Below are 21,987 nucleotides of genomic sequence, written 5' to 3' on the forward strand. Positions count from 1 at the left end.
AACCCTAAGGGAAGTCAACAAAGGCCTAAGGGATGGAAGCCCCGCCCCTTATTTACATATGGGTGGAAGGCGGGTCTGGCTGCCATCTTGACTTTGTTGACCTGCCTTAGCTGGTCCCTGGCTGTAATTCTCCCTTTGAGATTCTTTTTTTTTTAAGACAAATTTTATTAATTTTTAAAAACAATACACAAACAAAACGTAGAATATAATAACATAAGACATCTTTTCTGAAAAACAAATAAAACATCTTATTTAAAGACAGGATAATTCCAAATTATCAGATTTCCATACAAGCACAATTTAATATGTATATTTATCTTATCTTTTCAACTTCGTATCTTTTCCCTACTTCTCTTTATTTCTCCCTTTCCTTCTATTCAATTATATTTCTTTTGCCTTAGATTGTATATATTGATTGTATCCATCTGTCTTATTTACAATTTTGTTATTCTCTTCCAACATTCTTCTAACATTTTATTAATTCAAACATAGACAAACCAAACACAAAACATAAATACATAAAACTTCTTTTTGGAAAGCGGCTTACCCCGGGTTACATCTTTTTGTACAGACGTAAATCAAATTCATGCTCACTTAATATACTATTTCATATCTTATTTAACGTTCTATATTTTCTATATATTTTCTCTCTTCTATTCACTCTCTTAATTCTATTTTATTTATTTCATCTCAGTTTAAATAATTATACTTGCATCTTTTGTCCGTTCTCTTTCAGTTATCTATTTATCTTTTCTTTCTAATACAATATTTCTCTTGTAATCACTGGTTGAAGTATGACAACTTTTTATCTTTCCCCTAAATTTAACACTTAAAATAATACATACTTTCCATACTGATTCTGATTAGTACATTCTAAGTACTACATTTTAGAATAATAAAACAAAAAAAGAGAATTAAGTTTATAATATAGTAAAAACAATATTCCATAGGAAGTTAAACTCTATTGTTAAATCTTAAGCAATTTTATACATTCCCTTTAATGCATTATTAACTCATATAATATTTCAGTTTTCTAACTCGATTTCAAATACTAATATCTACAATACAGTCTTACGTACTTTTGCAGAATCATTTTTTAAAAATATATTTTATTTCTCCGGGCCCACCAGTTGTCGACCACCGCTCTGCCAGGTTGCTGGGTGGGTGTGGCCATGGTGGGTGTGGCCTAGTCAGCCTCCTGCACCACAGTTGCTGGGGGTGTTTGTGCTCCCTGGGCCTGGAGGCTCCCTGGAAGCTGGAAATAGGCCCATTTCTAGCCTTCCCGAACTTCCGGGAGGCCCATTTTTAAGCCTCCCGGAGCCTCCGTGCACAGCCTGCACTTACCTGGCATCCAAAACAGGCTGCACGGGGACTCCTGGGAGGGGCGGGGCCAGCCAGGAACGGGATTTGAGGGTTCTCTGCAGAATCTTAGCAAGGGGCCCTCCCAAGCCCCCGTGAGCCCCCAGCAGTCCCCTTTACTTATGGCCATGGCAGCATCCCCCTAATTACATGATCAACGTTCCAATGTTTGCCCATTGGTTCCTATTTATGATGGTTGCCGTGTCCCCGAGTCAGGTGATCCCCTTTTGTGACCTCCTGACAAGCAGTCAATGGGGAAGCCAGATTCACTTAGCAACCATGTGACTAACTTAACTGCAGTGATTCACTGAACAACAGGGGCAAGAAAGGTCATAAAATGGAACAAAGCTCACTTAACAACTGTCTCATTCAGCAACAGAAATTGGGGGCTCAATTGTGGTTGTAGGCCGAGGACCGCCTGTATTAGGTATGTTTGGATTCCTCACTTGCTCCTTTGGCAACAGCAGCTTGTCCGTCTTCAGTTGTTACACTGAACAATCCACTGATATTTTTTTCACACATCATAAAACTAATAACATCACTCTAAAATAGAAATAAAATCTCATATTGGCAGAATAACATAAGGAAAAAATAAATTTCTGTATGTAAAATTGCAAAGGGAGGAATTAAAATCCATGAAGCACCTATAAAATTAGATCAGTCTCATAATCAATAATCCGATTGTTGTAGATAACTGAGTGAGTGAAGTATAAAAAGACAGAAGTAGCAGTAGGATTTGTAAAAAAAACACCCTGTGAGGCTGTAAAGCTTATATTGAGTCTAATAGCTGCCGAAGCCCTGCTAGGGTTTGTTGGGATGATGACAATTATATGCATATTTAAAAGGAAACAGAAAAATAAAGGGGAGGAAAGAAAAAAAGAGGGAAAAATTACAGAATACACTGAGTTAATGGGAACTTCCACAATCATTGATGGCAACTAAACATTAAACAAACAAGCCTGATACATAAATGAGAGAGTTATGATGGACATCTAAAACAACGATTTATGGGTTTAGCTGTAAGATAAGGTATTTTTTAATATTCATACACCTGAAGACATGATGCTAAAGCCTATAAAGTTTCTAAGACACCTCATTGTTTTTTTTAATTCAGAGACATTTAAATGATGGTCAGGTTATTTCTCTCTAGATCAATTGATTGATCCACTCCTTCAATTTACAAGGCCACCTAACCTGTTAGGGGAATGTCACGCAGCTGCCTTGATGCAAACAGAAATAGGGCAGGAGGGTCTCTCCAACCAAGGAAGCGTCTGAGAATGTATGGAGCAGAGCTGCGGTCCTGGCATCAAAGAAGCTCACTTGTCCCCCTTCGCAGTTGAGAGAGATGCGAATTCTCGTGGGCCTCTCAGACAGGACCAGGTCAACGTGTTTTGACGGAGAGAGGGCCATGTACTGCACACCCCATCCCACAATCTGCCACTGCCTGGTCTCCTCATAAACATTTTTAAAGTTCACTGGCTTGCTGGTAACCCCTACATTCCATCCTCTTGTACCGCCTACAATAACATCCCAGAAATGTCGCCCTGATGAGAACATCTCACAACCAAGGACAGAACGTTTATAGAACAATTCCTTAACTCCTGTGACACTTTTTCGATCTTCGGAGATCTTAAGGCAGTCAGGATGAGCTGTGTCTGGATTCAGAGTTACATGCACTGTAAGGGGGAAGGGGAGGAAGGAAGGAAGGAAAAGAACAGGAGCTTCAGTTGCAGGCCTGGTGTGTGAAAAGAACAGAACAGAACAGAACAGCTTTATTTGGCCAAGTGTGTATCAGTCACACAAGGAATTTGTCTCTGCTGCATAACCTCCAAATATTAATGGAAAGGAATAGTTCACAAATCATACAATCATTAAAGTTTCCTGGTATCTAAGGTATATAAAGGTGTTTAATCGTATATTTTTCTTTTTTGTTAATCTATGTTTCTCTTAAGGTTACTGGCATCACAGCTTAAAATAGCAAGCAGTTGCAATTCCTATAATTCATATTTACCTTCCTGTAGTTGAAGTCCACTTTCCAGAGTATCTGGGGAAGAAAAGAGGGGGATTCAGCACCTCATCACTGGAACTGGAGCAACAGAAGGGCCTCCCTCAGATACCCCGGTTTGCTTTCCTTGGACTCAAATCAGGAAATAAGGAAGAAGGAAAGCTACAAGCTAAAATGTCGTTGGTGGCTATATATCAGGGGTGCCAAACTCCATTTCATTGAGGGCTGCATAAGGGTTTTGTTTGACCTCAGAGGGCTGGGGTGGGTGTGGCTTGGTGGGAGCGACATGAGACTTGTGTGGGGGGGCTCCTGTGGTGACCAAGGGGTAAGGCAGGACTTCCCTCAGACTCTCCCTCTCTCATTATACTCTCCTTCCTTCCTTCCTTCCTTTTCTTTTTCCTCCCCTCTTCATTCTAACATCTTCCTTCCCCCCTTTCTTTATTTTTCCTTCCTTGCTCTCTTCCCATCTTTTCTTCTTTTTCCTTCTCTTTCCTCTTTCCCTTTCTCCTTTCCTGCCCCTTCTTGCATGTTCAAATGATTTTGTTTTGTTTTTAGTTTTGATAGCCCCCTGTCAGCCAAAACGGGGGGTGGGGGGATGTTGATGCTGGCCAAGTTGAAATAAGAATGAAACCATCAAGAAATGTCAGGTTGCTCACAATGGTCATAACTGTGAAAAATGGTCATAATTCACTTTTTCAGCGCCATTTCTAACTGTGAACAGTCACTAAGCGAACTGTTGTAAGTTAAGAATTGCTTGTAAATGGTCAACTATCAGTAGCAAATGGTTCCCCTTTTTAGCAAATCTGTAATGGGAGCAACCAGAAAGCTCCTCTTCCCCCCCTGGTGCCAAGACACAAGGCCTTTCCCCAGAGAAAGGAGGGTCTCTCTTCCACTCATCCTGAAATTGATCCCTCTTTGATCCCCCTGACAGTGATCCAGAATCTCTCTTGGATGCTCAAAATTTCGTCCAGGAAAACCCCAGCGGCTACTTTTTTACCTCTCCATTTTTTCATGGCATTTTTCAGAAGCGGAATTACATCACTGCAATCCCAGATTGTCCACTTCGGCTCTAGAAGTAAATCCACCGGATTCTCATATGTTTCCTTATCCTGGAATCTGGCAAGACAAAAGAACAGAATAACAGAGTTGGAAGGTCATCTAGTCCAACCCCCCCAACTGCCCAAGCAGGAGACCCGACACCGTTTCTGACAGATGGCAGTCCAGCCTCTTCTTGAAAGCTTCTCGTGATGAAGCCCCCATAACATCTGAAGGCAAAGCTGTTTCATTGGTTCATTCTCCTCAGTCAGAAAATTTCTCCTTATTTCTAGGTTGAACCTCTCTTTGATCAGTTCCCATCCATTACTCCTTGTCTGGCCTACAGGTGCTTTGGGAAACAGCTTGACCCCTTCCTCTCTGTGGCCGCCCCTCACATACTGGAACACTGCTATCGTGTCTTCCCTGGCCCTTCTCTTCCCTGGACTAGCCATGCCCAGTTCCTGTAACCGTTATCAACCTGCCAATAGAAGCAGCTTCCTAAAGCATCAGGCGGTGCTTGAGGATTGGATAGCTATAGGATCCGGTCTGGGTTGGTTACCAGAAGTTTTTTTCTTCTGAGCTTTTGGACTCAGGCTGGAGCCCATCCTCAGGGAACTCCTCTCTCCGTCACCAGAATGTGTGCCCTGGGCTGTTCTACACGTTGTGTTTATGTGGTCCCTGGTTGTGTGTGGCTTTCACTGGTTAAGTGGGGTGTTGATGGCCACCTATTAATTCACAGAATGCCTTTTTCTTGTGTGGCCCCGTCCTTGGCTCCTAAGTACCTCGTCAGCTGGTGGTAGGTCAGCACTCCTGTGGGCTGACAAGGGCCCCCGTTTCCCAGGCTTCACCCATTTCTCTGGCCAGCTGTTCAAATATGGGCACCATGGTGACCCAGTGGATCCCGATCCAGAACTGCATTCATCCACCTTCATCAAGTTCAACAAGAGATCTAGTAGAGGCCACTAAGTTTCAGTTTTGGGCTCCCTACTCTTGAAAATTCTTGTGGATCTCTTGGCCAAAACAATGGATCGTATCTTACCAAATGACCGATGACTAATAGGGGTGACATAGGTAATTAGACAATAGATTTAACATTCAAAGGCATCTTGATGGATTTTAGTTCTGCATTTAACACAATTCTTCCACATAGACTAGTGTCTAAACTTAAGGACCTTGGGCTTTTTCATTCAATCTACCTTTGGATTATGGATTTCCTGTCTGGCTGCTCTCAGGGGGTCAGATTAGGTAATCACACCTCCTCGGCCCTTATTCTTAATACTGGTACACCACAGGGTTGTGTGTTGAGTCCTTTACTCTACACTCTTTACGTACATGACTGCATTCCTATTCACGCCACTAATATTAAATTTGCAGATAATACAACCGTGCTGGGACTAATCTCCGGGGGGGCGGGGGGCGGAAATGTGTCTGCCTATCAAGATGAGGTGGACCGGTTGCTTTCATGGTGTGGAGATAGTAATTTGGTCCTTAACACCAATAAGACCAAGGAGCTTATAGTGGACTACAGAAGGAATATATCAGACATCCAGGCCTTGGTTATCATTGGAGACCAAGTGGAGCAAGTGGCCAGTTTTAAGTTTCTGGCTGTTACCATAAAAGAGGACCTGACCTGGGGCGCTCACACTGCAGTACTGGTCAAAAAGGCCCAGAGATTATTCTACCCGAGACTTCTCTGGAAACAATAACTGAATGAAAAATTCCTGGTGACCTTCTACCGCTGTACTATAGAGAGTATCTTAACTTACTGGACCTGTGTATGGTTTGCTAATTACACAGTGGCAGATAGGAAAGTGCTCCAGAGAATTAACATCATTGCCCAGAGGATCATTGGTTGACCTCTCCCCTCTTTGGAAGAGCTTTATAGCTCCCACTGCCTTAAGAAAGTTCAAAATATGGTCAAAGATTCATCTCATCCTGGGCAACCCTTTTTTTTTTTTTGAACTATTGCCATCTGGCAGACAGTACAGGATAATAAAAACAAGGACAAATAGGCTGAAAATCAGCTTCTATGCCAAAGCAGTAACTATGTTGAATTCTACTGTATAATGCAATACTAATGCAGCACCAAGGGTTTTCTATTCAATTGTGTAGAATGTGAAGGAAGTCTGGGTTTTTTTTTGTTATTATTATTGCATAGTCAGCCAGATGTTCGGACTGGGTTTGGCATTTTTCTCTACCTATCGAGTCCTTACCAATGACCTGGGATGGGCAAATCTGGATGTTTGATGGTGCTACAGATATCGCCGCAGGATCGAAGCTGTTCCAAGTAAAGCTGCCTTCTGCAATTGACTGATGGCAAATTTGTCAATGCCAATGGTGTTCAAGTGGTGCTCCGGTTCTTTTGGGACCACCCTGGCTTGCCTTTGCCATAGTTGTTCTATTTCTATTTCTTTTATTATTATTATTTATACTTTTCTGATGTATGATGTACACTGAAAATGGCATTTAATTTCATTGTACGGGGTTCACTGACAATAAACTTAAACTTAAGCTTAAAGGTAATGCAATAAAATCGCAGTTAACATCTGTCACAGTGTCCCTGTAACCCCAATTCGGTGCTTGCCAACCGGCATGTATTTAAGATAGTTGCATTACTTGGAACAGCTTACATCCTACAATGATACCTTTAAAACCATCAAACATCTGTCTCTTCTTGGGAAGGACTCAGTAGGTGGATAAAAATGCCAAATTCAATCTAAACATCTGTGAAACCAATCATAATACTTGATCATATCAAACATTTCTAATTATATTGTGTTGAAGTTATCTGAGGAAATGTCTAAAAAGCCCTGAAGTACAGTACATTCTCTTTACATTAAAATACTGCTAAATACAACCAGAACTTTCCAAAATAGGAAAACTGCTGGAGGATCTGCAAATCTCTGAGACTGTAAAGAAAAGGGTGGATTCACTTACTTCTTCAAGATGCTTCCAATGTCCTAAAAAACAAAGAGACGAAGCATTGAAAGGAGCCTCTGCTAGGCTGAAAATTGCACACACTAACAGACATATAAAGTACTTCCATTTTTTTAATGAAAAAACTCCCTTTGCTCTTGTTTCTCCAGCTGTCCAACTTTTTAGCGGTATTGTTTGTACTTTTTTGCCTAATAAAAATTATAACCCGGTTATATATATGGCATTCAGGTTTGTTCGGGTATTTTCCCACGTCATTATAGTTGTGCTTTTAAAGTTGTAGCAACGTCAGGGCGGAGCTGACGTCGCGACGATACGGCTGTAATCTCGGGGCTCTGAGACTGCAGCCGATATCTTCATCCCTGGTCGGTCCAAATGGACCTAAACCGTCCCGTAGAGACGGTGACAGTGAAGGGCACATCCTGTGGATCCCAGGGACACTGCAAAGTCCCTGGTTGATCCAGGAGAAGCCCTTCTTGCCGGCGGCGGAGAGGCAGCCATTAAGCTGCTGAAGTTGGGACAGCTCCGGAACGGAAGAGATTGAAAGAGAAAGTGTATCGGCTCAGCGAGAACTTTTTTTTGTACAATATTTTGAGATTTGAAAGGACACCCTAAGAATAAGAAGAAATCTGTAAGAGTTTTGGCAAAACTGAATCAGCGGCGGTTTTTAAAGGGAAATGTCAAAGCGAGGCTTGGATTTTTTTTTTTTCTGTTATTAGATTTCTAACGTGACTTAGCAATTGTTAACTGGACTGGCTTTTCTCATACATATTTACCTATTTTCTTCTCCTTTTTGACTTTTTAATTTTTTTAGATTAGAGGCTTCCTTTAGTATATTTTATATATATATGTATATGTATATATATATATATGGCATTCAGCTTTGTTCGGGTATTTTCCCACGTCATTGTAGTTGTGCTTTTAAAGTTGTAGCAACGTTTCGGCAGAATCTCATCTGCCATCATCAGTGAGTCTCACAGATGAACACTATACAGAAGCCTGATGATGGCAGATGAGATTCTGCCGAAACGTTGCTACTTTAAAAGCACAATTACAATGACGTGGGAAAATACCCCAAAAAAGCTGAATGCCATACATGTAAGTACCCGCGAAAACTTATATATATATATTTAAAAAAGAAAGAGTATGTGTATATATATATATATATATATATACACACAGATACTCTTTCTTTTTTTTAAAATTCCTATTGCGTTGTTCCTGGGAAAGGAGTGGGGAAGTGAGAACAAAGAAACTTTGTAACATTGCCAACTAGAGGCTTGAAAATATTCCATTTGAAGTTGAGAGAATTGTGAAAAACTCTCTCTCAAGGACATTGCAACTTGATAAGATAGAGGGAAGAGCACGGAAGAGTGTTATTACAGGTGTTCTTCTGGACTCCTATCAACAACTGAATACTTGAAGTTTGGCTCTGAAGCTTGTGGAGAAGTCATAACAAGAGCCTTGGATAATTAAACAAAGTGCAGTGTGTTTCCTTCAATTTTTTTTTATCCCTCCTTACCAGTTCTATTGTTAACTTTTATTTTTGCAATATTTCTACGCTTACTTTTTCTTTTAAAGGGAAGGCCTCAGAATTTCTCTTTTTCTTTTTTTATTGGGATTTCTGCTTCTTCCATCTATATTTTTGGGTTACTTTTATGGTTTTTCCTTATTTTTGAGAACTTTCAATTGGATTAAGGTGTGAAGAACCTGAAGAAACTTTTTACTTATTCCTTTTTTAATTATTATTGGGTTTTCTTTTTCTCTTCTTCTTACTTTTATTTTTTACCTTGGATTACAATTGACTATCTCATAATTGGATTAAGGTTCTGAAGAACCTGAAGAATTTTTCTTTTTTTTCTTCTTTTTTACTATTATTGGGCTTTTTATTTCTTACTATTTTTATCTCTCGTTTTTACTTGGATTATAACTGGCTACTTTATTAATTGGACTAAGGATTAAAAGAATTTGAAGATGAGTAAGAAACCTATACCTCCTTGCGTCTCAACTCCTGCTTCTGCCTCCCCACCACTCGGAGGACAACGCTTAATCCAGACAACATTAAAGCAAGATAAAGAACAAGTGACTTTACAGATGATTATGCAAGGAACCCGAGATCTTAAAACAAAATCAGATACTATTGAAAAGAGAATAGAGAATATTGAACAAAGGACAGAGAAGACTGATGAAAAAATTGAAAACATTCAACAAATGATGGTGAAGGAGGAGGTGAATTACAGATGGCTGATTCCAGAAGGACAAATGCTTACATGGCAAGAACAGAGACAAAGAATTGATTCAGTTGAGAAAGCAGAACTATTTTATGCTGAATTTTTTGGAAGGAGAGAGGCAGAGGCAGAAAAAGAGATCCCACCAATTGAATCCCAAGAGCACCAAATGGGGATCGAAAAAGAAGAAGGCGCAGTAGGTGGACAGGTGGAGATTAAAGAACAACATGAACTAAGATCTAGGAGAGCTGCTAAATCTAACTACAAAATATAATCATGGAAGAGAAAAACTTGATTTCAATGAATATAAATGGACTTAACTCAGCTGTTAAAAGAAGAAAAACCTTTCACAAATTAGAGAAATTAAAATTTGATATCATTTGTTTACAAGAAGTACATATTAAAAAACAACATGAACAACTGTTGATACAGCCAAAATTAGGGAAAATATTTACTTCCTTGACTCAATGTAAGAAAAGAGGAGTGGTTTTATACATTAAAGAGACTATCCCAGCAAAATTGATTCATACTGATGTAGACGGAAGAGTACTAATGGTGGAAATAGTGGATAACAATACGAAAACACTCCTGATTGCAATATATGCTCCGAATGATAAACAAGAAGAATTTTACAAAAAATTACACATGAAAATAATTGGGCTGGACTATATTAATATAGTTATGATGGGAGATTTCAATGGAATTGTAGACAATAAACTGGACTATGCAGCAATGACAACAAAGCAAAACAGAAAGACTCTCCCCAAATCTTTCTTCAAAATGATAGATGAATTAAATTTAAAAGATATATGGAGAGAAAGGAATGCTAAAACTAAACAATATACTTTCTTATTCAAATAGACATTTATCATGGTCCAAACTAGATATGATTTGGATCTCAACAGAACTAATATCTAACATTCAAGAAACAAATATTGAATCAAGTACTTGGGCAGACCACAATCCAATGACAATTAAATGGAAAGGACAAAAAAGAAGATCGAGATGGACGCTAAACAATACCAATCTAAAGGAAAAAGACCTTATACATTGGATGGAGAAAGAATTGGCTTTTTTCTTTAGAGAGAATAAAAAAGAAGATACTTCAATTCAGAATCTTTGGGATACAATGAAGGCATACGCTAGAGGCTTAATAATTGACTATATAAGGAAAAAGAACATGAAGAAAAGGCAAACCATCAAAGTTTTAGAAGATGAGCATAAAAGACTTGAAAAAGAATTACAAAAAATGCCACAGAAAAAGGACATTAAACTAAAATTGGATATAATTAAACATAAAATGGGTCAAATAGAGAAAGAAGAGTTAGCACAGAAAATTAGAAGTGCTAAACAGAATTACTTTGAAGATGCAAATAGACCAGGTAGATGGTTAGCATACAAATTGAAAAAAGAGAAAGAATCAAGAAAAATATTACAGTTAATAGATGACCAAGGCCAAGTTTGTTATGGCAATAAAGAGAAAAAGGAAATTATTCGAGATTTCTATGGACAACTATACAAGCAGGAGAATATCGAGGAGGAAAAAGTTAAACAGTATTTACAGAATGCTAATCTACCTAAGATACCTAAAGAGACTGAAAAAATGTTAGAAAGTAGTATAACAATGACGGAATTAACTGAAGCACTTAAGAAGCAAAATAATGGGAAAGCACCAGAATTCCGGCAGAATTTTACGAAACATTACAAGAGTCGTTGAGCATTCTATTGCTAGAAGTCATGAATGAAGCTATGTCAAAGAAGATGATACCTCAAACATGGTCAGAAGCTTACATTACACTTATTCCAAAAGAAGAGGCTGATCCACTGCAAATTAAGAACTATAGACCTATCTCTTTACTAAATGCGGACTATAAAATCTTTGCTTCAATTTTGGCAGGAAGACTTAAAAAATACTTAAATAACTTTGTTCATCCAGATCAAAATGGATTTCTGCCAAAGAGACAAATCAAAGACAATATGAGAGTAATTCTGGACACTTTGGAATACTATGAGGCACACCCCGAAAAGCAAACGGCTTTGATATTTTTAGATGCTCAAAAGGCATTTGATAATGTGAATTGGAGATTCATGATACTATTATTGGAACAGATGGGCTTTGCCAGAAAATTTATCCAAGCAATAGAAGCCATATACTATAAGCAAACAGCAAAGGTTACGATAGAGGGAGAATTTACAGACTCTATTAATATAAGAAAAGGTACAAGACAAGGATGCCCACTGTTGCCTTTGCTATTTGTATTAACTTTGGAAGTATTGAATAGAAAGATTAGAGATGATAAAAGCATAAAAGGAATGAAAATCAAAAAGGAAGAATTTAAATTACAAGCCTTTGAGGATGATTTGGCCTTTATTCTGGAAGACCCCCTAGAGACAGCTCCAAAATGACTGGAAAAGATAGAGACATACGGTGTGGTGGCTGGTCTGAAAATAAACAAAGATAAAAGAAAGATCTTGACAAAGAATATGCTACTAAGACGGAGAGAAGAACTGGCAAACTTATTGAAAATTCAAGTCACGAATAAGGTTAAGTATTTGGGGATATACTTGACACCAAGATGTAGTACAATAAAAGAGAACAATTACATTAAACTTAAACAGCAGATAGCTTTAGATTTGAGGAAATGGGAAAATCCACAATTGTCATTAATAGGGAGAATTTCAACAATCAAGATGAATATCCTACCCAGACTCTTATATTGTTTCAAAGAATACCAATTAGGCTTGGAAAAGACTATTTTGAGGATTTAAATAAAATTGTGTTGAAGTATATATGGCAGGGCAAGAAAGCGAGAATAAAGTTAAAACTTTTACAAGATGCTAGAACTGGAGGAGGATTTGGCTTGCCTAATTGGGAGTTGTACTATCAAGCTGCAAATTTGATGTGGGTTAAGGATTGGATAACGTTAAGAAAGACTAGATTGTTGACACTAGAAGGACATGATTTGCTGTTGGGTTGGCATGCCTTTCTATGGTATAAGGGAACTAAGACACAGGGTTATTTTAGAAGACATCACATACAGGAATCTCTGTGGCTAAATTGGGAGAAGATCAAAAGACAATGTTATTTGAAAATTCCAGTTTGGTTATCAACTATTGAAGCATTCTCTTATCCTATAATATATAAAAAGGAACAGTTAGATATGGTGAAATATTGAATGAAAAGGGTGAACTTAAATCAATGCAAAAATTAGAGGAACAAGGTATAAAGATGAATTGGTTTTCATATGTGGAAATACAATCAAGGTATGATGAAGATTCTAAAACAGAAGGTTTCTATGATAAACTGACTGATTTAGATAAGATTTTGACAGGTGCTGATGAAAAGGTGATTAAAAAATTGTATGGATATTGATTAGAAATTAAATTAGAAGAACAAGTTAAAGAAATGATGATTGCTTGGGGGAAGAATTTTGGATATGGGATTGATCTAGAGAAATGGCAAAAATTGTGGTCTCAAAATTATAAAATGACAATGTCAACAGCATATAAAGAAAATTTGTATAAGATGTTTTACAGGTGGCACTTTCCCCCACAAGAATAGTAAGAATGTTCAAGAATAAATCCGAAAAATGCTGGAAATGTCATCAGACACCTGGCTCATATTACCATATGTGGTAGACATGTCCGGATGCTAAAAAATATTGGACTAAAATCCACACGTGGCTGGAAAAAATGACAAATAAGCATATAGACTTGAAACCAGAGATTTTTTTAATTGGGAATCTTACCTGAAATATATAGTAAAGAGTTGAAATACCTGATTGTAAAAGTATTAACAGCGGCTAGGATTGTATTTGCTAAAAACTGGAAAAATGAGAAAATACCATTGCAGGAAGAAATTATTAAGAAAATATTGGAATGTGCTGAAATGAGTAGATTGACATTTGAAATTAGAGAACAAGAGGATAAACAATTCTATAAAATTTGGGACCTTTTCTACTAATGGTTAGATAATAAAATACAATAGAATATTTAGAATTTTAGAAAATAACAAATACATAAAGATTTATTTCTTTTCTTTTTTGATATTATATTCATAAAATGTTATTAAGATAGATTTGGTATGACTATATGATTTGTTATAAAATAAAGTAAGTAAACTATAGTTATCTCGTAAAGCATGAATGAATAAAATCATGGTCAAATGATTGTTTAAGTGATACTAAGGTATATAATTTCTGATTAACAATATGAGATATGATGTAATTGTAACTGAGTCCACGAAATGGAGCCACAAAAAATTGGTAAACCAACCAGTAATGACTAGACATGCAAAAATAAAAAGTTGAGGCTGTAATTTTATTTTGCATTTTACTGTGCAGAAAAAAAGATGTTTCCTTTCCCTTTATCCTACACTTCTATCCCATTCTTTTCCTTCTCCATTTCACTTATTTTTTTATTTTCCTTTGTACTTTTCACTATTATATTTTTGATCAAATTTATGGGAAAAAAGGATAGAGTCAAAAAGAGTATTCTGTGGAGGAGCTAAAGTATGCAGAGTGGAGCAATAAAGATGATAAGGGCTCTGGAGGCCAAACAGTTCAATGAATTTGGTATGCTTAGCCTAACCAAGGGAAGGCTTAGGGGAGACACGACAGCCATCTTCCAATACTTGAACGGCTCTCATAGGGAAAAGGGCATGGATTTACTCTCCATAGCACCTGAGGGAATAACAAGAAGCAAGCCTCCCTGAGTTCTGGGTTATTCATCACTGGAGGCTTTCAATAACAGTTTGGACAACCACTTTTTCAGGATGGAATAAGGACTCCTGCCTTGGGCAGAGGATTGGACTAGCAGACCTCCAAGGTCCCTTCCAGCCCAAGGATTCTATGATCTCCACTTCCTGTCCTGACCTGTAAGAGTTGGCTGGCTGGCTGCTGAAGCTTCTCTTCTATCTCCTGGATGAGGTGGTCAAGAGAGCGCACTTCCTCCATGTGCTTGGCCAAACCCTTCTCCTTTCTTGCCATAATATCCTTCTCCGTCTCTTCCATTCTAGCCAGCAGAAGCTTCTCCTGTCCTTCCAACCAGAGTTGTAGTTCTCTGAATTCAGCCACTATATTTTTTTTGACTTTTTCAATGAGATCCTGGAACAAGAAAGGCATTCTTTTATTTTAATTATTTTACTTAATTATTTTTATTTTAACTGCTATAATAATTAAACGGATTCCCTTCCAGAACTGAGGTGGGAGACTTTCCTAAGGAGAAAAATAACCCTTTTGATATAAAAAAGGGCAGAGGGGAAGGTTTCTAAAAAGAAAACGATTTCGGTTTAAATGATCTCTCATGAAAATTTTCTTGGCAATCAGGGATTCCAAAAAAGGAGACAGAAAAATGTTTGAGTTCACGATTTTTTTCAATAAGATGAAATACAGTTTGCATTTATTATGCCAGCCAAACCCCTTCTAGAAAAGAGGGCTCATGGGATAGCTGCAGTTAACTCAACTGTGACTCATTCAGGCAATGGTGACATCTCAGTCCCCAGGTTAAGAACAAGTTCTGTGTCCTAATACTGTCTTTAGCTTGAATTTCCCTTAAGTCAGAACTTGTACTTGCAAACAGGCTGCCTATTATCCAAGATGGCGGATGGGGTTCTCCTTCCTATTAGCTCAGAAGCTCCTCAGCATTGGATCAATACTTACAAGCATCTCCTGCACTGTTTGCTCTGTGTCTCTTTTGTAAGTTGCTATTTTTTCTTTCTGTTCCTTCTGAGCCTTCAGATAATCCTCCACCTTGATCTGAAGAGAAAATACAACTTCTGAGTTCCGTAAAGTATTACATTGGAGGGAAGACCCAGTTAGATGATAGATGCAATCCTCATAAATACATGGCAGTTGCCAAACGTCTGAATTTTGATCATGTGACCACAGAATGCTTGCAATGATCACAAGGGTGAAAAACCTTATGACACTTTTTCCATTGCCGTTGTAACTTCGAATCATCACTAAACGAATGGTTCTAAGTCCAAAGACTTCCTGCAATGACATTAAATGGAGCTGCCTGAGTCTCCTGTTTGCAGTCATCCCAGAAGCATCACTGAGAAATGAAAGTTTGGGCTGACCCAGCAGGAGTGTTTTTCAGGGTCTGCACTCAAGATTTTGGAGGACTCCATGACAATTTGGCTCAAGAGCAAATGTGGAAAGGGAGCTGGTAGAAAGGGAGCCTATTTCTCCCTACAGGCAATTTCCTTTGCTAAGCAAGACAGGGACACTGCAACCATCATTAATACTTGCCATTTGCCAATCACCCCAATTTGGATCAGTGACCACAGAGAGGCTACAATGGTCATAAGTGTGAAAACAGTTGTAAGTCACTTTTTTCAATGGTGTTGCAACTTTGAACAGTCAGAAATTGAATGGTTCTAAGTCAAGGAATATGGTAAATCTGTCTTCAACAAATAGGAGTATGAGAGGATGAAGCAGGAGGCGAAGCTCTCAGGCTGGAATCAGGGAAGTTTGTTAAAGGAATGGCCCAGGCAGAAAGCTGCAGAGGAGTCTAATAAGAGCAGGAACGAATGGGGGGGGGGGGGACACTGCTGCCTAGCAACAAGAAAATAACAAGGTAGTTAGAAGGACTCCAGTTAGAAGGATGCTAGCTAAGGCACATAGACATACACTTTGGTAACTTACTATAATAATAAAATACACACCCCTTTTGATAAGAAAGCTTATTAGTATAAAATATGCAATTTATGAAGGAGGAGGAGAAAAGAAACTCATGTCAGGGAACCAATGAGTGACTTTTTCCTTGTTAACTTCCTTCATCTTAAATGTGTAAAATTTGTATTTGTAGATGGTTAGGGGTCTCGGCTTTTTTTAGCTGCTGAGATCCTTTTGCTGAAGTAGTTCAATTAAAGTTCTTTGAACCTCCTGTCTGGTTCTGATTGGGATCTGCTCAAGGCTAAACCCATTTTGCGGACAACACAGGAAGCAAGTAAAGTGATCTAAGGATTGCCAGGAAAGCCGAGGATCTGGATGCCCCTCCGCAACGATTCCTCCTGGCTGATTCCTACCTGGTATTCCCGGAAAGCCTCCTCCGCAGGGATCACCGGGTGGCCCTCGTGCTCTTTGGATCGGTCGCAGACCAAGCAGATGAGGGTCTCGTGGTCCTTACAAAAGAGCTTGAGGGGCTCCCGGTGCTTCGGGCAGAAGCTCCCCCCTTCCTCGCCCGGATGACGGCTGCATCCCCTGGCCACTTCAGCCACCCGCGCCAGCTGCCGGTTGGGGAGGACGCTGCGGGGCGCGAAGGTCTGTCTGCACTCGGGACAAGAAGCCTCCGAACTGCGAGTCAGGCAGCCCCGGCAGAAGTTGTGGCCGCACTCCGGGATGAGCACGGGGTCCTGGAAAAGGTCCAGGCAAATGGAGCAGGTGGCTTCTTCCAGCAAATCCTGCAAGGAGGCTCCGGACGCCATCGCCGCCTCCAAAAGGGAAGAGAAAGTTTAGTTTCGTTTCTTTTCCTCCGAATCAGGTGACGCCCTTTGGACTCCGCCCAGGCGGGAAACCGAAGTGAATGGTTGTTGCTCTTGCGGTCGTCTTCGCTGGCTTCTTAAAGAAGAACTGCAGTATTTTAAAAAGAACAAATTGGAGAGGAGGAAAAATTCGCGGGACGGACCCCGATCCATTATTATTGGCCCAACCAGCTCGTTAAAGGGAAAATTGTTTTAAAAACTAGAGAGAAGCAAATCCTTCAGACGAATCCTGATCTATTACAATTGACCCCAGCATCCTGTTAAAGAGAAAAAAAAAACTTTTTAAAAACTGGAGAGATGTCCCACCCCATCAATTATTGACCCAAACATTCTGCAAAAGGAGAGGTGGGGAAGTGTGGCCCCTTTATTTTATTTATTTATTTATGTATTTGTCAATTGTTTACGAGATAAGTAAAAGTGTATACATAATTATGAATACATGAAATGAGTACATATAAGAAAAATAAAAGAAAAATAAAAGAAACAATAGGACAGGGACGGTAGGCACATTGGTGCGCTTATGCACGCCCCCTACAGACCTCTTAGGAAAGGGGTGAGGTCAATAGTAGACAGTCTAAGGTTAAAGTTTTTGGGGTTTGGGGAAGAAACTACAGAGTCGGGTAGAGTATTCCAGACATTGACCACTCTGTTGCTGAAGTCGTATTTCCTGCAATCAAGCTTGGTGCGGTTAACCTTGAGTTTGTATCTGTTGTGTGCTCTTGTGTTGTTATGGTTGAAGCTGAAGTATTCATTGACAGGTAGGACATTGCAATGTATGATTTTATATACCATGCTTAAATCAGACCGAAGACGGCGTAATTCAAGGTTTTCTAGTTCTAGAATTTCAAGTCTGGTGGCATAAGGTATTCTACAACGAGTAGAGGAGTGGAGAACTCTTCTTGTGAAATATTTCTGGACTTTCTCAATTGTGCTAATATCAGATACGTAATGTGGGTTCCAGACTGATGAGCTGTATTCGAGTATTGGTCTAGCAAATGTTTTGTATGCTCTAGTTAGTAGTGTGATATTACCAGAGAAAAAGCTATGTAAGATTAGGTTAACAACTCTTAATGCCTTTTTGGCTATGTAGTTGCAGTGGGCACTAGCACTTAGATCATTAGAGGTGAGTATTCCAAGGTCCTTTACAGAGCTTGGATCATCAACAAGAACTTGACTATTCAGCTTGTATTTTATTTTCGGATTTTTTTTGCCAATATGTAAGACAGAGCATTTATTTGTTGAGATTTGAAGTTGCCATTTGTTTGACCATTCTGATACACAGTCAAGATCTTTTTGAAGGGTAGCAGTATTGTCTGTGGTATTGAACAGCTTTACATCATCAGCAAAAAGAACGCAGTTGCTCTTAATATGATCACAGAGGTCATTTATGTAGAGTATGAAGAGAGTTGGTCCTAGAACACTGCCTTGGGGGCACCACCACTATTGACAGGTACAGAATTTGATAGGACACTCCCAATTTTGACCATTTGTTGTCTGTTTGACAGGAATGCTTCTATCCAGTTATGCAGTTGTCCAGAGATACCATAGGATTTTATTTTTAGTAGTAGTTTGTCATGTACCACTGAATCAAAGGCTTTACAGAAGTCTATGTAGATTGCATCTATTGTTTTGCCCTGATCAAGTTGTGTAGTCCATATGTTTTTGCAGTGTAAGAGTTGCAGATTACAGGATAGTTTTTTTCTGAAACCAAATTGTTTATTGGAGAGTAGGTTGTTTGTCTCTAAGTGGAGGATGATGGATTGGTTAATAATTGATTCCATGACTTTACAGGTGACGCAGCATAAGGAGATTGGTCTGTAATTTTCAACTAGGCAAGGGTCTCCCTTTTTGAAGATGGGGATGACTGTGGCTTGTGACCGTAGGTTAGGCAAGGAACTGGTCCTGAAAGATTTTTCAAAGATTATGCTTAGAGGTTTGGCTATGGCAGTGGATAACTTTTTTAAGAAATAGGCACATATTCCATCCGGTCCAATAGATAGGGATGGTTTTAGATTGCGTAGTGCTTTTTCAACATTGTCTTCTGTAAAATCGATATGTATTAGATCACTGTAGTTATCTGTGGTTCGGCTAGGAAATGCTGGGCATGATCAGTCATATAAAGTCATATAAACAAGTCATATAAAGGCATGACCTTTATATAACTTCTGGATTTCAAGTGGGGTCTCCCGTTTGAGCAGGGGGCTAGACTAGAAGACCTCCAAGGCCCCTTCCAGCTCTAGACTGATTGATTGATTGTCTTCAACTCCCAGATTTCGTGAACCAGGGGACTCAGAAATATTGGAAGTTGAACTCTGCAAATTATAAAAGGGCCACCGTTCCCCTCCCCTCCCCGTTAAAGGAAAAGTTTGAAAAATCCGGGGGAGAAAGAAACATCCATGGGACGGATTCCCGATCAATTATTCTTGATCCAACCAGCTTATTAAAGGGGGAAATGCTTTTAAATAACTAGGAAGAAGGAAACATGTTATGGGACCAGAGAGAGCAAACTTGGAATGAGAGAGACAGTAAGAAGCCCTTGATAAAAGCCCAAATCTTACGCTGCAACGGATGGGGTGTCTCAGAGATAAAGGGGAACAAGGGGGAGAAATTAAACTTTTTTCGGTCACTTTTAATAGGAATATCCGGCAGAGGAAGAACTGCCTCGACTGCCCCCTTCCCAGCCAGCCAATCAGGAAATGGATCAGGAAAAGCTCTCAAACTGGCCAAAAGTCATGGAGAAGAGGCAGCCCGGGTCAGTCCGTACAAGGGAGACGCAGAAGGCTCTCTTGTAGGTGTAGAATATGGAACATACAAAATGTGCAATAAGATCATTTGGTGAATAGAAATCTTCCAGTTCGAGGTGCCTGAAGGCAAAAGATGGATAGAAAGAGTCCTTCGTAGTCTCAGGCCAACTTAGGACCGGAGGGGAGGAGGGAAATCTGGTGGGTGGAGAACATCTCATACACCTTCGCCCTTTCTTCAAGGGGTTTTTGAGGGGCTTCTTTAATCAGAAGAGGGTCTCCGAGGGGACATAGACAGCCCCAAGCCCCCCACTTTATTTTGCCTTTTGGGTGGTGGCCCCTCTTTTATACAATGCCCTCCCCAGAGTCCCTCAATTGGCACCCACAGTGGCATTATTTTGGCACCAGGTGAAGGTTTTTCTGTGGAAGGAAGGAAGGAAGGAAGGAAGGAAGGAAGGAAGGAAGGAAGGAAGGAAGGAAGGAAGGCAGGAAGGAAGGAAGGAAAGGTTGGAAGAAAAATCTTTCTGGATCAATTCCAGGCTGGTAGGAAGATGCTGGAAATAACATGGTGGCTGATTGGAAAGCGGGTCCATTTATTGATGAAGAATCACAAACAGCATGACGTTCTGGGACAGCTGACCAAATGGCTGAATTAGTGGGTGGATCTTTATAGTATCTGTAACTTTGAAATTTGGGATTTGTGCAATATGGGATTTGTATTCTGAAAGGGTGTTGGGTGATTCTTATTATTCTTATGGCTGTCCTGTGTTAGATTTTGGGTGAGGGGCTGTTTTCTTTAATCCTATCACTCTGATTTTGTTAGCTGTCGAAATTGCTGTAAGGGGTTTCTTGAATGGACTTCTGCCGGCAGCATTGGCTTTGCTTATGAATGGAGCCATCTAGATAGTTGGCTTTCTCTTTAAATAAGCTCATTATCTTGATAAGTCCCAGCATCTGTTGTGGGCTATTAAGAAAGATTGGGGGCTGCTTTCTGCCTCCAAGAATATGCTTCTCCGTTTCTCCATTGGGGAAATATAATATTCTGCCTCTATTAATATTCCCCAAAATATTTCCTTTTTGGGGAGGGGAGGGTTCGGAAGGAAGGAAGGAAGGAAGGAAAGCAGCACTAAGATGATTGTGGTTACTGTACTACTACTACTAAACATCTTTGGGTTATACTTTAGAGACCTAATTTAAGAACATTCACATCTAAATCTGTTTTTAATATTCCATATTTCTGTTTCAGGGAAACCTTCAATCTGGGAACGTTTCACATTTTATCATCTAGTGTATTAAAGGGAAATACAATATAGCAAATTTCATCACCTAATTTTTTAAAGCCTGTATTAGCTAGTGAAATAACTGAACCCATTTCTCTATAACTGGCTGTAGCATCATTTTTTATACTCATTGACACTCTGAATGAATGATTCTTTTCCCAACTAAATGTCCAAGCTGAAATTAGGATGATTTTTTTTAAATTAGCAGATCAATTCATCACAATCTACATAAAAGGAATTAAATTCTGTTCAGTTATGGTCACCATTCAAAACTGTGTTTGAATTTAGCCTGGTGGTTTATTTTTATCTCCTCCTCTTTGTTTCCATTTAGCCCACACAAATATTTGACTAGCATTCTTGGACCTGTAGATATCAATAAAAGAGATTTTAAATGGATATCACCAGGATTCAAACTCAACTCAGCGAGGTAGGTTTTTTTTTTTTTACTTCTACAACCCATTCAGTAATTTCTAAGTGGGCCTGTGAGAAAGCTTATTTTATTTTCAAGGCATTATCATCAGATTGGATTATTCCTACTGTTAAACATCCATGCAAAAAGAGATGGCTCTCAGTACAAAGTAACAAAAGCAATTCAAAATGCACTCCCTCCCCACCCACAAGGGCACAATTTAAGCACCATCAAAAGTACAAATGAAAACTTACAGCAGTTAAAATTACATTTATTGTTTTATTGTCATAAGAGCCCTGGTATCCATAAATTTACAACCAGAGTGAATAGAATAGGAATAGGAATAGGATAGAATAGAATTCTTTATTGGCCAAGTGTGATTGGACGGACACACAAGGAATGTTTCTGTGGTGCATATGCTCTCTGTGTACATAAGAAAAAATAAAATACATTCAACAAGAATCATATAAGGTACAATACTTAGTGATAGTTTAATAATAAGCAATCAAA

General features: G+C 39.1%; 1 protein-coding gene across 9 annotated transcripts in view; it reads right to left on the bottom strand.

The window, feature by feature from the left end:
* LOC113450089 (E3 ubiquitin-protein ligase TRIM39-like) overlaps positions 1-21,987 on the bottom strand; it is a 58,206-nt gene that overhangs the window by 34,907 nt on the left and 1,312 nt on the right. For 2 of the 9 annotated variants that reach the window (XM_087928526.1, XM_087928527.1), the window contains exons 1-4: positions 16,592-17,329; positions 15,222-15,317; positions 14,436-14,666; positions 7,337-7,359 (exon numbers count right to left, since the gene is read on the bottom strand). In XM_087928526.1, the coding sequence (XP_087784652.1) occupies positions 7,337-7,359; positions 14,436-14,666; positions 15,222-15,317; positions 16,592-16,990 (749 nt within the window). In that variant the 5' untranslated portion in view covers positions 16,991-17,329. Of the gene's footprint in view, positions 1-2,330; positions 3,036-3,370; positions 3,404-4,361; positions 4,481-7,336; positions 7,360-14,435; positions 14,667-15,221; positions 15,318-16,591; positions 17,331-21,987 lie in introns of those variants that run through there. The other 7 variants (XM_087928525.1, XM_087928524.1, XM_087928522.1 and 4 more) reach the window with 6 other exon arrangements.

This window comes from Pseudonaja textilis, chromosome 2 (genome assembly GCF_049901715.1).
Source record: "Pseudonaja textilis isolate UNSWEBS1 chromosome 2, rPseTex1.2, whole genome shotgun sequence".
Taxonomy (NCBI): domain Eukaryota; kingdom Metazoa; phylum Chordata; class Lepidosauria; order Squamata; family Elapidae; genus Pseudonaja; species Pseudonaja textilis.